Source organism: Anas acuta, chromosome 1, assembly GCF_963932015.1.
Source record: "Anas acuta chromosome 1, bAnaAcu1.1, whole genome shotgun sequence".
In the NCBI taxonomy this organism is placed as follows: Eukaryota; Metazoa; Chordata; class Aves; order Anseriformes; family Anatidae; genus Anas; species Anas acuta.
The window spans coordinates 183735745-183749987 of NC_088979.1; the positions used below are offsets into that span (position 1 = coordinate 183735745).

The 14243-nt window shown below is 42.3% G+C and overlaps 1 protein-coding gene across 8 annotated transcripts in view; it reads left to right on the plus strand.

The window, feature by feature from the left end:
• The window catches only part of PLXNB2 (plexin B2), a 257191-nt gene that overhangs the window by 202176 nt on the left and 40772 nt on the right, over positions 1–14243 (plus strand). For all 8 annotated transcript variants that reach the window (XM_068669637.1, XM_068669631.1, XM_068669632.1 and 5 more), the window contains 3 exons: positions 2821–2993; positions 5352–5500; positions 8535–8643. In XM_068669637.1, the coding sequence (XP_068525738.1) occupies positions 2821–2993; positions 5352–5500; positions 8535–8643 (431 nt within the window). The remainder of the gene's footprint in view (positions 1–2820; positions 2994–5351; positions 5501–8534; positions 8644–14243) is intronic.

The window sequence follows — 14243 nt, forward strand, 5'->3', positions numbered from 1 at the left end:
TCCAATGTATCCCTTTTATCCTTTGTCCTTTTTATCAATGATTTCACAGCTGGCGTCTCAAGGTGATGGATAAGAGTCTGAATCTAATGAGTGGCTTGCTGCTGGTACATTTAATGAGCTGATCAGTGAACAAGGGGAGTGTTTAATGCTTTAAGGCTGTAGCTTTCTCTGCAATGGGATGTGAGGGACACCGAGACGTGGCAGCGCGAGCATTGTTTATGGAGGGATGGGATGAAAATCTGTCTCCAGCCAATGAAGTACAACAAAGCGATGCAGTAGACATGCTCCTGTGCATGGTCATGTTTGCTAGGTGGTCATGTGGCCGTGTGGGTGGGCAATGCAGGCTTTAGGAAGGCAAAGAGAAGAAGGAAGGTTTTGTTTAACCATATTGCCAGTCCAGGTTGCTGTGAAGTAGCAGTCTGAGTGCTGGATTAAGGAAGCAAACTGGTGCATGGGCATGAGGAAACTCTTCCTTGCTACAGCCTGTGCCATCTCTCCTGTCAATACAACCAAACTGATGTACCCAGGCTGTCTCACACTTTTCCCCATCGCCACATTCATATCCAACACCCAGACTGAAGAGTCAACTCACAAACTATTGGCTTATGTTTGTTAACTCGGCGACTTCCATGCTGATGCACTCAGTATATGGAGCAAATGATGCTGCTCCTACTTTGTGCTCATTGATTCCTTGTAAATTTAAGAGAGGAACTGAACCAAATGCATGTTTTTTCTTATTGATTTATTGATACTAACGCCAAAGTCTCTCAGCTTTGCGTGCACCTCCAATGATAGCTTGTCTGAATGTGTCCTGGCAAAGCTGCTTGATAGCAAATGGATATGCTGACTAGATGTAAGAAGAGTTAAAAGCGGTCTTCAGTGTTGCATTAATTCTTCAGTGTAAGGGAGGGAATAAAATCATGCTATTCTACTAAAGGCTGTAACTGTGAAACTGAATGCAAGGTTTTTAAATATGCAGCATTTAGAGAAAAACTGCCCTTATGGGGTTGTATGCTCTCATGCAAAAGGCAGAAAGGCTGTAGTGAAATTTTGGGCATCTGTAATAATTGTTCAGAGCTAGCAGGGGAATAAGGGCACTGCTTGAAAATAATGGAAAACCAGCATTACCTTTTTACTTTTTCATTTCAGTAGGAATTTGACATGGCAGCCTCTTAGAATTAGATTTTAAAAGCTGCTTCTGCTGCTATTATCTAGGATATCACGTGCATTGAAATGTTAGGGGCTGGAGGGTGGTTTTGCTGGTGTCCTTCCTAGAGTCCTACTCCTCTGAGAATAAAAGCTTTCTTTAAATAGACATTTTTTCTGGCCTTTACCACATGCAATCTCAAAGGGATTACCTTGGTCTCTTACCCACCTCTGGTCACCTCAGTTTTTGTCAGTTTGCTTACTGCATCCGTAAGGATGAACCTCCTTGGGGAAAAAACAATGTCACTAAGGGTACCGTTTCTTGAGGCTTAATGAGCTAAAACAGTTAATGGCCGCTGGAAAGGGGAGATGTTGATTCTCTGTCGTGTACTCCCCACTCCCATCTGTGAGCACATTTAACACTTGAAAGAGCACAGGAGGAAACCTGGATAGTTTTCTGCTCTTCTGGTAAGTTAAGCTGATTTACAAAAACACTCAACAAGTGCCAAAGCCTCGGTGACAGAGGGGGAGGCTGCACAGCCAGAAAAACAGGGCAGCCAAAAGGCACAGAGAAGCAGCATAAAAGGAGGGAGCAAGAAGCTCCCCTTTTTTTTGATACCCAGCTCACCTACCCAGAGAAGCACAGCACTCACGTGCTGAATAATCTGTGCCACATGCACGCTTCCCCACAGAAATGTGTGACATCTTTTCAGTCTGTTTCTTTTGGGCTAGCTCTCAAGCGCATCTCCAAATGTTTTCTTGCAAGGGCAGGCTTTCCTTATGGTGCTGAACCACCAGCTATGTCTGAAGTCTTTGCATCCATTTGGCAAAATTAATTCTGTTCAGTGACTGCATCATACTGGAGATTGACAGAGGCCAAAATAAGCTTAGCGTCTGGGACAGCTGGTGCTTGGTTCACCAGTAGGAGAGGTGTGACTGTCAGACCTGATCTCTTGGTTTTGAATTCCTATTTGGGGATTAAACCCCACTGCAGAAGGAATAAGGCGTACGTCAGGGTGGCAACCCCAGGCAAAGTGGAAATTGAAAGTGAGGAAATGGAGAAGAAAGGAAGAACAAAGAGGTATTAGGTTGGACAAAGGATAACACTTCATGAAGTGTTGACTTTATATTCAGTTCAGGTTTTAGTGATGAGTTTGGAAAGGCCCAAATGTCCTGTAAACAGCCCACAAAGGCAGCTCTCTTCTTTTAAATACACGATTGGCAGGGGTCCCACGCCAGCTGATGCCTGTCCCCAGTGACATCCCCAGGGACTTTGCAGCTTTCCATGTCTGGCTCCTGGTACACCAGAAGGACCTGCTCATCGGAGCTGGTCTTCAAACAGCCACATAGCCAGGTTCCCTGAGGATGGTCAAAGAAAGGACTTTGGGCTCCAGTGTTCTGACAAAGTCCGAGTGACAAAACTGCTTTTAGGTTCTACTCGGCAGCTTACTTGTACTCTGCACATGGGTGGTGTTGAGAGTTTTCTGCCCAGCAAAAAAACAGGGTTTTCTCCCAGCAGCATTCAGGGGTTCAGTACATAGTGTGCATGTTCTTCACAAGACCAAGCTGAGCAATGGGTGTCTTTGTACATAGGATTAGTTTTCCTTTGATAATACTCTAAACATCCTTGAAACAGAGGGAAATGTCTAAGTGCATTCTCCATTCCTCTTTCAGTGACCCTGTACAACTGCTCTTATGGGCGAAGTGACTGCAGTCTGTGCCTCGCGGCCCATCAAGACTACAAGTGTGTCTGGTGTGAAGAAGATGGCAAGCCAAGCAAGTGTGTGTATGACAAGTTCTGTCATGCTCGTCCCGCTGTCACATGTCCTCCTCCGGAAATCACTCGTGTAAGATAGCTTTTGTTCTTCACCCTCCCAGTGCATTATTTTTCAGCAGAAAGCATCCAAACAAGCTCATACTGAAAGGCATTTTTTCTCTTTTTTTCTTTTCCTGGGGTGTTAAGTAAGCCTCTGAAATAGCTGTATGGAAATAATGCCAGTAGTGATGTGTGCGAGAGATTTAGAAAGAGTCACAATAAAAGAGACTGAATGGAGTCTTTGAGACTCACTGTTTTTTAAGCCATGGCCTCACTGTGCTATAAGCCAGGCTAGCAGCGTACCCTTAAACATGGCACTTGAAGCTTGGGAATAAGCATGGGCTTTTCTTCTCTCCCAAAGTCTGTTCTACCTGAAATAAGTCTATAAAAGAGGATCACCATGCATTCAACTGCAAACACTTAGCAGGCTCACTAACAGGCCTCAAACTAGACTTTATAAATAGCATTTAATAAGAGAGCTGCTGCTTTCTGCACCACAATTTGCTTTCCGGGTGTCAGTGATACTGCCCAGTCCCAACCGGGATGCAGCCCAAGGCAGTAGAAGTTTGATGTGAGAAATCAGAGGGGCCCAATGCACAGCTTTTACTGGGCAGTGGGTCTGCGGTGTGAGCATCCCCCTGGGGTGAAGGAAGAGCCTTGCTCCACCCTGGGGGACCAGCAGCCAAAGCAAGAAGTGATAAACTCTCATCTGCTTTTAGCGGTTGCCTTTTGGCAACAAACCAAATGCTGTTTTTCTGGGCATAACATCCTAGAAAACAGTCTAGATACATATTTCCACTGATCCCATATAAATTACTGAGACAGGGGCATCAGTACGTCGAAACCCACACACACCATTTGATAAGGACATATCCCCAGCTATCACAAAATGCAGTAGTGATATGACAGAGGCCGAGAGTCGTAACAGGGATATTTCACTCCAATCAGATCATTAACAGTTTAAGTCTGAAACCTGTGCCTCGTGCTGGCAGAGACACGATGAATCTCTCCTGAGGCTATGCAGCTAGAAGTACAGTGTGGGTACAGCCCGAATGGCAGCATGATGGGTGAAATTGGCTGTGACGCTATTTTTGGGAAGAAATGGCTGGTAAATATTTGAAGTCTGCCAAGGAAGGTAGATTTCCCGAAATCTTGACAGAAAGTGTAGAGAAGAATTCTTATATAATGCCCTTATCAAGATGATGTGAGTGGGAAGGAAAAGAAAAACAAAGGAATCTAAGAGTGATACTGTTTGTACATGATTACAGGTTAAATACTAACAATGTTGTGATATATTAGTTTTTTCAAGGCTTTTGTTAGGTTCAAATTTGAACAAATATTTGGAAACAGCTACAGACACTGCTGAGTCATTTTTCAGCTACTTTATTTATGCGAGCGCAAAGAGATGGCCACAGGCAAAGGATCCAGTTTTAGTAATTTAGTAATTTAGAAACAGCGGGAAAATCGAACAAGTGATTCTGGAGCTGAACTGGTCGGCAGGCAACAGCAGCAGTCCTGTGCCTGTGCTCAGACTTGCTTAGGAGGTAGATCTAAGACACTAACATCCAGACTTTCAGAAGATGAATTTGTTTGGCTTCCAGTTGCTCAATCTGGGACTGTGCAGTCTCCTTCTTCCAGGTAATAAATTTACAGCTCTCCAAAGCTGAGCACCTGAAAAGGTCTCAGTGGAAGTGCTCCATACATTAAGCAGCAAATCAGGTTAATATCCCCCAAAAATATTTAGAATTATTTAGAATAACAGAGTATTTGAATTTAAAAATCATATTTTAACCTCAGAAGTCCTTTTCAGGTATTTCAAGGATTTTTTCAGTCCTCATTTTATTCACAAAGTACCCATGTACTGCAGCACCCTACCAGCTGATGCAGTAAGGAAGACAAGGGGACTAAAGAAATTTTTGAAGAAGTTGTTTGGGGCATCGCTTTGTGTTTATAATGTGTTCTGTTTGGTTGTGAACCTAAAAGGAGAAAAACATGTCAAAAACAACCAAAAAAAAAGCTGGAAAAGTTCAGTGGGATGGTTATGAGGGAAGCTCGTCCAATTTGCTTGTCAAAATCCCAGTGCTTTTGTGGAGGAAGCAAACATAAAACAGAATAAACATCGGGCAAGAATTTTGTACGTTATAGTCTGCCACAGCAGACATGAAATCTGCAGCTGATGAATACTGGCTATGGGCTCACAAATGAATAATTAGCATTAAAAAGTTAGGGTACATAGCAAGTTTTTATGCAGGTCCTACAGGAAACATCTTTTTCCTTTTAAGTGCTGGTAAGTCTAAGTAACATTAAATAATATGGAAGAGCAACATGGTCACTGCAATATTTAATTTTGATTTTATTTTTTTTTTTACTTTCCCTCATGCAAACACAGATTGAGCCAAAAACTGGACCACTAAGTGGTGGAATTCTTTTGACCATAATGGGATCTAATTTGGGAATAAAAGCAGAAGATGTAAACAATATAACGGTGGCAGACAAGGAATGTATTTTCAAAGAGGAGTTCTACTCTGTTTCCACAAGGTAATCACTGGACATTTTTCATAAGATTTTAGACACCCCCCAGAAAGAAACCTCTGTGCATCTTCAGGAGAATAAGACATTCCTGTGGTAATAAGAAATTATCAAGAGGAGAAAAAACTAGTGCAGTATATGTGCAATATTTCATACTAAGATGTCCAAGTTTTTATTTAAAATTGTTATAGATTCTTATACAGCAACAAATTTATGATAGCATGCTACTCTCTTGCTTCTGATTGATTGACTTTTTTTTATTTATTTGAAAACCTTTCATAAACCATTACTGCAGATGTCTGAAAACTATTTATGAGTTTTTAAATTAAAGGCATTGTAGGTGTGCATCTAGCCATTTAAATCTTTGCTAAATCTCAACCACAGTGCAGCCAAGCATACAAGATTTATGGGAAAGTAGGCAAAGCAAGAGGAAGCTTAATTCTTTTTGTTACAGTCCAGCCACAAAGTTTCTTTCCTGGGGGTAGGGAGGGAGCCCTGAGTTTTGGTTTAGCTTTAAATGACTAAGTTTCATCGCAGAGCCAACAAGCCCATGGATGTTGAGTTGCCTAAGCAGGTTGGTAGCTGTTTTGTGGATTACTTGTCACACTCTTAAGCAGTGCCAAAAGTAAAAACAAGGAGCCTAAATTCTTCTAGGTGTCTAGGTGTTTACTACAGATTATATCGAGCATCTAATTTCAAGAGGGAATTACCCTTTTGATACTTGCTGATAAAAAGCATAGCATAAAGGTTCAGTAGTAACGTTAATAGTAATGATGTATTTTAAGCAGTGTGATTTTTCTTCCATTCATTTTGATATTTAAAACAGAAATTGAAACCTTGGCTTTCTCTCCCTTTGGTTATTTTAAAGTTTAGCACAGCAACTCTTTGCTATTTCTGTGGCTTGTTTTGAAAGAGATTTTAAAGGTGCCTAAGTGATTTTGCTTTAGCTTTTGAAGAAGCTTTGGTTTTAGTCAGTTTGTAGATCGTGCATTTAGCAGCTTCTTGGGCCCTTGGGACCTAGAAGTATATATACAGTTGTGTATCTCCTGCTACTTACCAAATCTATCACCATCTCTCCCTTTTACACAAGCATCACTACCCAGAAAATTCCCAACTCCCTTTTAGCCCTCTTTCCCCATTCCCTATTTTCAGTGTTGCAAAAGCTGCATTGAACCCCAGTGTAGCCTTACAAGAATTTACCCAGCCTCTTGTTGGTTTTTTTTTTTTTTTTTTCTAAAGCTTTTTGGTATTTTTAAATACATGGAAAGGAGCCAGAACTGAGATGACTGGCTCCTTGTATCATAGCAACATTACTGGTTTCCTAAGCTCTGCCAGTGTGGTAATGGGTGAGAACAAATGCAACTTGCATAATGTAATTTACCAACAAATTAGGGGGTTTTGAAGGATGTTCTCCATTAGGGAAGCCCTGAAAAAGAAGTGATTCAGAATCTTTAAATGGATATCTATAATTTTGCATCTTTATCTTCTTCCATTCTTTTGTTTTATTATTACCTTTTTTATTTAATTAGAAAAAATAAAAAATAAAAAGAAGAAAAAGAAGAAGAAACACCTAGTGTTGCTGCCCTGTCTTTCCTGCAGTAAAAAGCCAGTCATTTTTAGGAGGTGTTTCTCCATGAGTGGAAGGACAGCAAGCTTTATGGCATAGAAGGCTGCTCACTGGCTCTGCTGTGATTTCACTGTCAGCCTTACAGAAGTTGCGTCCTCATCCGTTGTAGTTTTCCACTTGTAACGTGGGGGAAGGGAGGCAGTGCCAGTGCCGGGGAGGGGAGGGAGGGAGCTTTTCTCAATTAAAATCCTGCAAACCACGCTGCCGCGCTCCCCCCCACACACCCCAACCCTGGCCCCCGACTGCTTTCCCTAGCTTGACATATGGTAGAAATTCCTCCAAAGGCACCGTTTCCTGTTTCTGCCTGACAAGAAGATACAACTTCCAAGAATACAGTAGAGATGATGAGGAACAGACTCAGGCGGCCGTACACATGCTAGGACATGCAAGAATTCAGAGAATTTGCCAGTACCCAGGCAGAAAATTCTGGAGTGATCTGCTAGGGGACTTGACAATCCTTTTATTATAAGTCCCAATTTAAGTACATTATACTCTGTAATTTGGGGCTGAGTTGTTTTTTTCTTTTTTTTTTCTTTTTTTTTTTTTTGTAAGCAGTTGTGCATTGGTTACAGAAGAGCAATAATCCAAGGAGAGAAAGAATGAAGAAAACGAACAGTGATTCCTAGGGTGTGTCCTGCAGGAAACTGCCTGCACAGGCTGCAGACGTTATGTGCATCCTTAGCCGACTGTATTAGCAGCTCACCGTTAAGCATTTGTCCCACTTTTCAAGTGTGTCGAATCCTTGTTGCATTTTCATGCTTATATTCTGCAGGTCACCTGTTGGAAACGTAAATTCAGACCTTGCAGCTAGCCCTCAGTGGCAGTGGGGGTTAACGCGGGATGTTTTCTCCTCCACTGTTCCTTGACCTCTGATTTTGTGTGTGTTATCTGAGGATTTATTTTCAGAGAACAGTAATTCTGAAGGGATTTTGATCGTAGGTGTGAAAATGCAGTAGCTTAAAGCTGGGAGATAGCAGGATGTGCAACAAAAGTATTAGCAGCTGAAATACACAAAGGTATAAGATAGCTGATTGATTCCTGCATCAAAGTAGGGGAGGAAAGGATTCTTTGGTTTTTTTGTTTGTTTTTTTTTGACACATCCAGGTACAGTGAAAACCTTGTGTAGGTTTGGGTAGTTTCCTCTATGATTTCTGGACTGAATTTGAGTCTTCTGCTAAGTCTGATAGGTAGCTGCTGTACACATTGCTCAGGTTTGACTTTTACTCCATGTAGATAAAAGATTAAAATATTCTTGCGTGGTTTTGGTGGGAATCTGAGCCAGAATTCATGTACCTTGTATAGGATAAAGCAACGTTTGTGCTTTGGCTGACAGTATGCGTGGTAGCTAACATACCTTGGATTTGTATTGCAGCTGCTAGTGCTAACAGATAAACTTGCATTGCTATTTCCCGCTAGGATTGTGTGTCAAGTCGGAAGAATGGATGAACCTACACAAGGTCAAATTGAAGTTAACATCAATGGAAAATTAGGTATATCACCAAGCGAAGTGCAGTTTACATACCAGGTAAGTGCATTTTTTGCGTTGACCCGTTTTGTACTTTGCGCATGACTTAAATTCAAAGTTTACAAGTTACGAACACAAGCACAGCCACTTGTGTTTGCCTTACAAACTTTGTTTAATCAATAACACTGTAGTTTAAGCATGTTAGAAAACACTTAAGTTGAAAAGATGTGGTAGAAAAGAAATGTTAATCAACTTACTCAGCAGTGACACTATCTCATAAGTGTCACTAGTGAATAAAAACAAGTCAGCACTGGAAAAAATTAGATTTTCTTTAGACACAGTTATTGCACTGTTTTAATCACTGTGCTTAGACTAGCCAGTGCTCTTAATTGCAAGAATTAATGCACAGCAGCTGAAGAATGAGTAATGAAGGTGCATTAATTTTTTTTAATAATTTATTTCATTCAAAAAGATGGCATGCAGAGACACAGACAGCATGATGTGGGTTTATATTACAGATGTGCTTTGTTTTCAGTGTCACAGTGAAGGAGAATTTAATTTGTGTCTTTAATTACTTTACCCTAAATGTAGCTATGGGTTATAGCTGTTCTTGCCCGTGGTTTTAGCTGCAAGTAGCTTTATCTTTATCTATGAGGTCTTCAAAATTTATAAGAATCTGCGATAGCTGAGAGGTTTAACTAATCTCTATCCTCATCTTGATATTTAAAATTATATCTATAAACTGTAAATCTATAAAACGTAAAGAGTGTGTTACAGTTTTATCTTCTCCCGTATTTTAACTTCTGTCTCATTAATTCTTGATTTTCTGTGAGAAGGAAGGGAGTCAGCAGTAAGAGGTGGAATAAGTCAAGAATGACATTCAGCTGAGAAGAGGATATTCTTGTTTTCACAAAACAGTGTTTTTTTCCATTATTTTCAGGCAAATATCTCCTTTCCCTTGTGGTATCTCTGCAAAAGCACGCATTTTGCTTGAAAATGATCTTTTACTGTCACAACCTTCCTTTGCTCCTTTGTGGAAATGTAGGTTATAATTAAGTCTTCCTTTGTCAATCATCTTATGTGTCTTAACCAGAGCAGGAAATGTGCAGAAACATCAAGTCCCATGTTTGTGTGCTTGTGATCTCTATGACAGAGGCTATGATGTTATGTTGGTACGTTTTACACCAGTTCTCCTATGCTTCTCCTGCATATATAGATTCTCTCATGGTTTGCATGAAAACCACATGAAGAAGTTACAGAGTGTACTGAAATGTAGTGTGAAGCTTCCATGTAGGCTTAGAAGACCTCTCTGTGACCTTGTTCTGACGGGGTTCCCTGCTTAACACGTCTGAGATGAGATGAGATCAGCAGCGCTGCTTTTGCTGCTTAAGGAAAAGGTTATTGAATGCCTGACAGGCTCAGGGAGAAGCTGTCATGCACGGACATCATCCAGGTGGACATTTTCATGAAAGTCCAAGACTTCCTCTGTGCCAGTCTCTGAATCAGTGAAATATCAGACACCTAAGCCAGCTGCTGCTAAAAGGCATTTTTATTTACTTCAAAAATCTTTCCATGGGGACTTTCTTTATAGAATGTGAAGCAATGGCAAGTAATACAGAATCATCAAGCACAGCAGTTTGTGCCTTAAAACTGGTGAAATTGGTTTCTAGTTTCATTTCTCTTACTTTTTGTTCCATGAGAAAATAAAGCCAGCTATGGACTGTGGTAGGATTAAAATCAGTGCATGCTGTCACATTCACACTCACCTCTGCAAGCGTGACCCAAGCACTTTTGGCATCAGAACAGGCTATCAGAGAGCCAATCCAGTCGGTTGGTGTTGTTTTAAAATTTAGACTCTCGTTTCAATGTTGTTTTCAGGCAGTTCCTTGATGGCTTGTTTCAGGAGATGTAAGAAATCTGTGCTTTGTATAATAATTCTGCTATTCAATCTATAGAAAAGAAAGAAAACACTCCTCTTTCCAATAACCTTCCTAAAATATGTCTCCTATTACATATTTTCCCCTTGCTTTGGCACATTATCTGGCTATGCTGCTGCTGGTAAAAATCACAGTTTTTACTGTGTGCTTTGATCACCCTAAACACTATAGCTTTGGCTTTAGCAGTGCCTATTTTAAATGCAGTGTGTGCCAGCACTGTGCAGAAGTGTACAAACAACACACAAGGAGAAAAGGATCTGCTCGGCCTGATGTGTTTATGGAGAGCAGAAGTGTCACCGTACTCCCCACAGTCTGGGGTCATACATGTGGCTAGCGGCTGCCACCAAGAGCACATGGACAGTTATCAAGTACTACTACATTTGGCCATGGTCGATACCCAGCCTGAGTGACGGGTGTGTTTTTAAAGCTGGATTGATGAGGATCAGCAGTCAGCACAGCTCAGGGCTTAGACTCGTGCTTCTGCCCCATTCTGCCAGCACAGCACATTTCTGAGGCAAGGAACAGGTGAGACTTCCTCTAGGTGGGTCAAAAACCCAGTCAGAAAGGATTTCAGTTTAAAATCATTTCTGAACTAAAATGCCCCGGTCCACAAGAGTCTATGCTGTGTAGTAAACATCTTATCTATATTTGCTGCATAATGGGAAGAAAGTTCTACATCGCCATCACAAATTTCTTCTATCCATTCTGTGCGGTGTTCAAGTCCAGACATTCCAGTGAAATTAAATTCTGGTAACCTCGTCCTCTTCCACTGACCTTTCTATCATTTGTTTCACTATAAGCAGAATTGGGCATTCTCCTTTTTATTGAAATAGAAATGAGTTGATGCTAAATGTTAATATCCAGCTATGCAGTACCTCTAACAGCTTGGCTGGTCTCTACGCAGGTGGAGCCATGGCATGGCTAAAAGACAGTTTTTTGTTTGTTCAATTGATTTGTTTGCTACTACGGCAGTGAGAACAGTGTTGAAGGTGGGAATTAAGCTTTTCTTAGGTGTATGGCCCAGGCTGGCTGATACCATACAAGCATGATTCTTTCCTCAGATCTCATCTTCAAACTCAAGCCACCAGAATAAGAACTTACAGCTGGCTCTGGTTCTTCAGTGTCTGTTTGCAAGAGCAGTTCTGTGAGCTTTAGTCTGAGTGGATTGAAGACATTATATGGTTTCAGAAAGCTCAAATAAATGTAAGAAAGGGGGACAAATTAGAGTCTGATCCGAAAACAAACACAAAGGTGACTACTCACCATACTGGGAGTTTGAGTAACCTGATCTGCACAGTTGGATTTAACGAGGTACATTCTTCCACTTTAATATTCTCACAAGTTGGCATTTTCCTCTTATCTTCATCCATCCTCTGTTTCCCTTCTTGATGTTAGAAGCAATTGCTCAGGGAGCTCTCACTGCCACAGCGCTATTAGTGCCACCAGGCTCTCATGGAGGATTTTAGCTCACTGCTTGATTCTTCTCCGTGAGTCTTCACCATAGCACATAGATTTTATAGTGTAGCTTGTGGGGGGGGAGTTTACATGGCTTGTTGCCATTATGATTGATGCTTATAAACCACACATCCACAGCAGTCTGGAATTGCTGCCAGAGGGCAGTGGCTGTTTTATCCTTGAGTTCTGGAGCACATGTTGTTTGTGCATCAGCCTGCACAGCAGTCAGGAGAGCTCCTGGGTAGCTCACAGTTTTCAGTAAAAAGGACCTTCCTCACATTAATATTATTAGACTTAATTCTCTATCATCTTAGACATCGCTTAAATACGTGTCCCACCATTCAGTGTTTGTGGATTCTGCTCGAAAGCTGCCAGCAAACACTGGGTGTATGACAACGCAGGCTTTCCAGTCACGCATGCTTCCCTTTCTCCATGAAAACTGTCAGCAAGGCTCTGTGGTCTGTTCAGAAAATGATGTGCTCTCTGCCTCAGGATAAAAAGAGGCAGAGATCTCTGCCTGCAGTCCAAAAACTTAGTTGTTTAGAATATCAACGCTCTGCGTAGGCATCCCATCCACAGCAGGCAGCAGACACTACAGAGAGGAGTGTGCACTGCCCGGCAAATGCTTTGCCTTCACACCTGGAGCGGATGTAAGTATTTGGGCTGACCTGTGAGGGTGAGAAGAAGCAGCTCCAGAGGGGCAGGACCTGGCCAGAAGTAGCCCAGGAGATGAATCCTGGCTGGCGCTGTGCCTGGGACTTCTCCAGTGAGGCGAGCCAGGGAGTCAGGTCAGCCACCGCAGCAAGCACCGGGCCGCCAATGTGCGCCATGGAAATTCTGTCTGAGCACTCTGTGAGGGGGCGGCATGTCTGAAGAAACAAGCAGCAGGCTCCCCTGAGTCTGAGAAAGGAGGGGAGCGGAGGGAAAGAGCAGTTCCTAATGGTTTGTGTGCCCTGGTCAAAGGCTTAATTTAGCTCCTGTGGTTACCTTTATAGGCCATGAGATGATATTTTGACCTTCAAGAATGTGGCCAGTGCCTACAGTACTTCATGGACTGTGCTTTTAATGCCTTTAATTTTTGTCTGCATTATATGCAAGGGTTGGCAGAATAATTCAACTTTGGATGGGGTGGGGGTGGATAATTTTGGTAACAAATAAAGTTGTTTTGCAGGCCTACTTCAAGAGCCAGAGCTTAGTGCAGCTGGGATCAGGATGAAGAAAGAGAAAGAATACTTGTTGGGGAAGGGATGAATGAGAGAAAGGCAAAGTAGTCATGTGCCCTCTACAGTTTTGAAAGCCTTAGCCACATATATGTGTGCACTGTCATCAGGTCCTTGGCACTGCATCCCTGTGCTCTGCTTGTGTGGAAGCACAGGAGCACATTCGTACTAGTGGATGTGTGCTTATATCAAAGGCAAAACCCCCAGCCGGAGGTCACTGCCTACAGGGGCTGGCAGGAGGGAGCTTCGGGGTTTTACCATTTGCTGCCCATCGCGTCCATTTGAGCACATCCATCTGTTGCTGGCTTCCCCTTGTGCTGCAGCTGGCATCTCTCACAGCATCATGGGGATGTGCTCTGCCACCATCCTCTTTTCTCTCCCCAGTTGTCTCTGCTTGTGGTCTGGCATGGTTGCTTTTTCTCCTCTGAAGCACAGACGTTATGCCAAGGTCTCTTTGCATCTCCGTTAGGTTCCCCTCCTCTGTTGCCTTCCAACTGGTTTTAAATTTCTGGCCCCTTCTGTGATTTACCAGTAGCCTCCTTAGTGGCTGGTTGTTTCTTTCTTTGATCTTCTGCATTACTGAAGGATGAAGGGTGACCACTTTTATCTCAATGGTGTAGTTTTGGGTCTAGAAACTTCCTATCATAGCTTAGCAATATAGTTGTTAGTATTATTACTTTCAGAGTCATACCCCAGAATATAAAAAGTTGAGGACATACTTGGGGGTAGGTGAATGGAAAAGCAGAGAAATTGGAAAAGAAGAGCTGCAGAGCCTTAGTGGTGCTCCACAGGGGTACACTCCTCTTGTTCTTGGATACTGTGCAAGGGGCCGGGAGTGAGTTGGCTTGGTGCGCCAAGGTAAACCAAAAAGCTGCAAAGCAAATAAACAAGTGAAAAAGAACATTAACCAGTGTGGCAGATCAGATCCCAACTGCAAGTCAAGAGAGTGGAAAAGAGGCTGGGGGAAGGCTTCTGTGTTGCACCCGTGGATCTGTAATGGGAAAATTGCAAAGAAGCTGGATAGCAGGAAGAAAAGGAGAATAAGAGT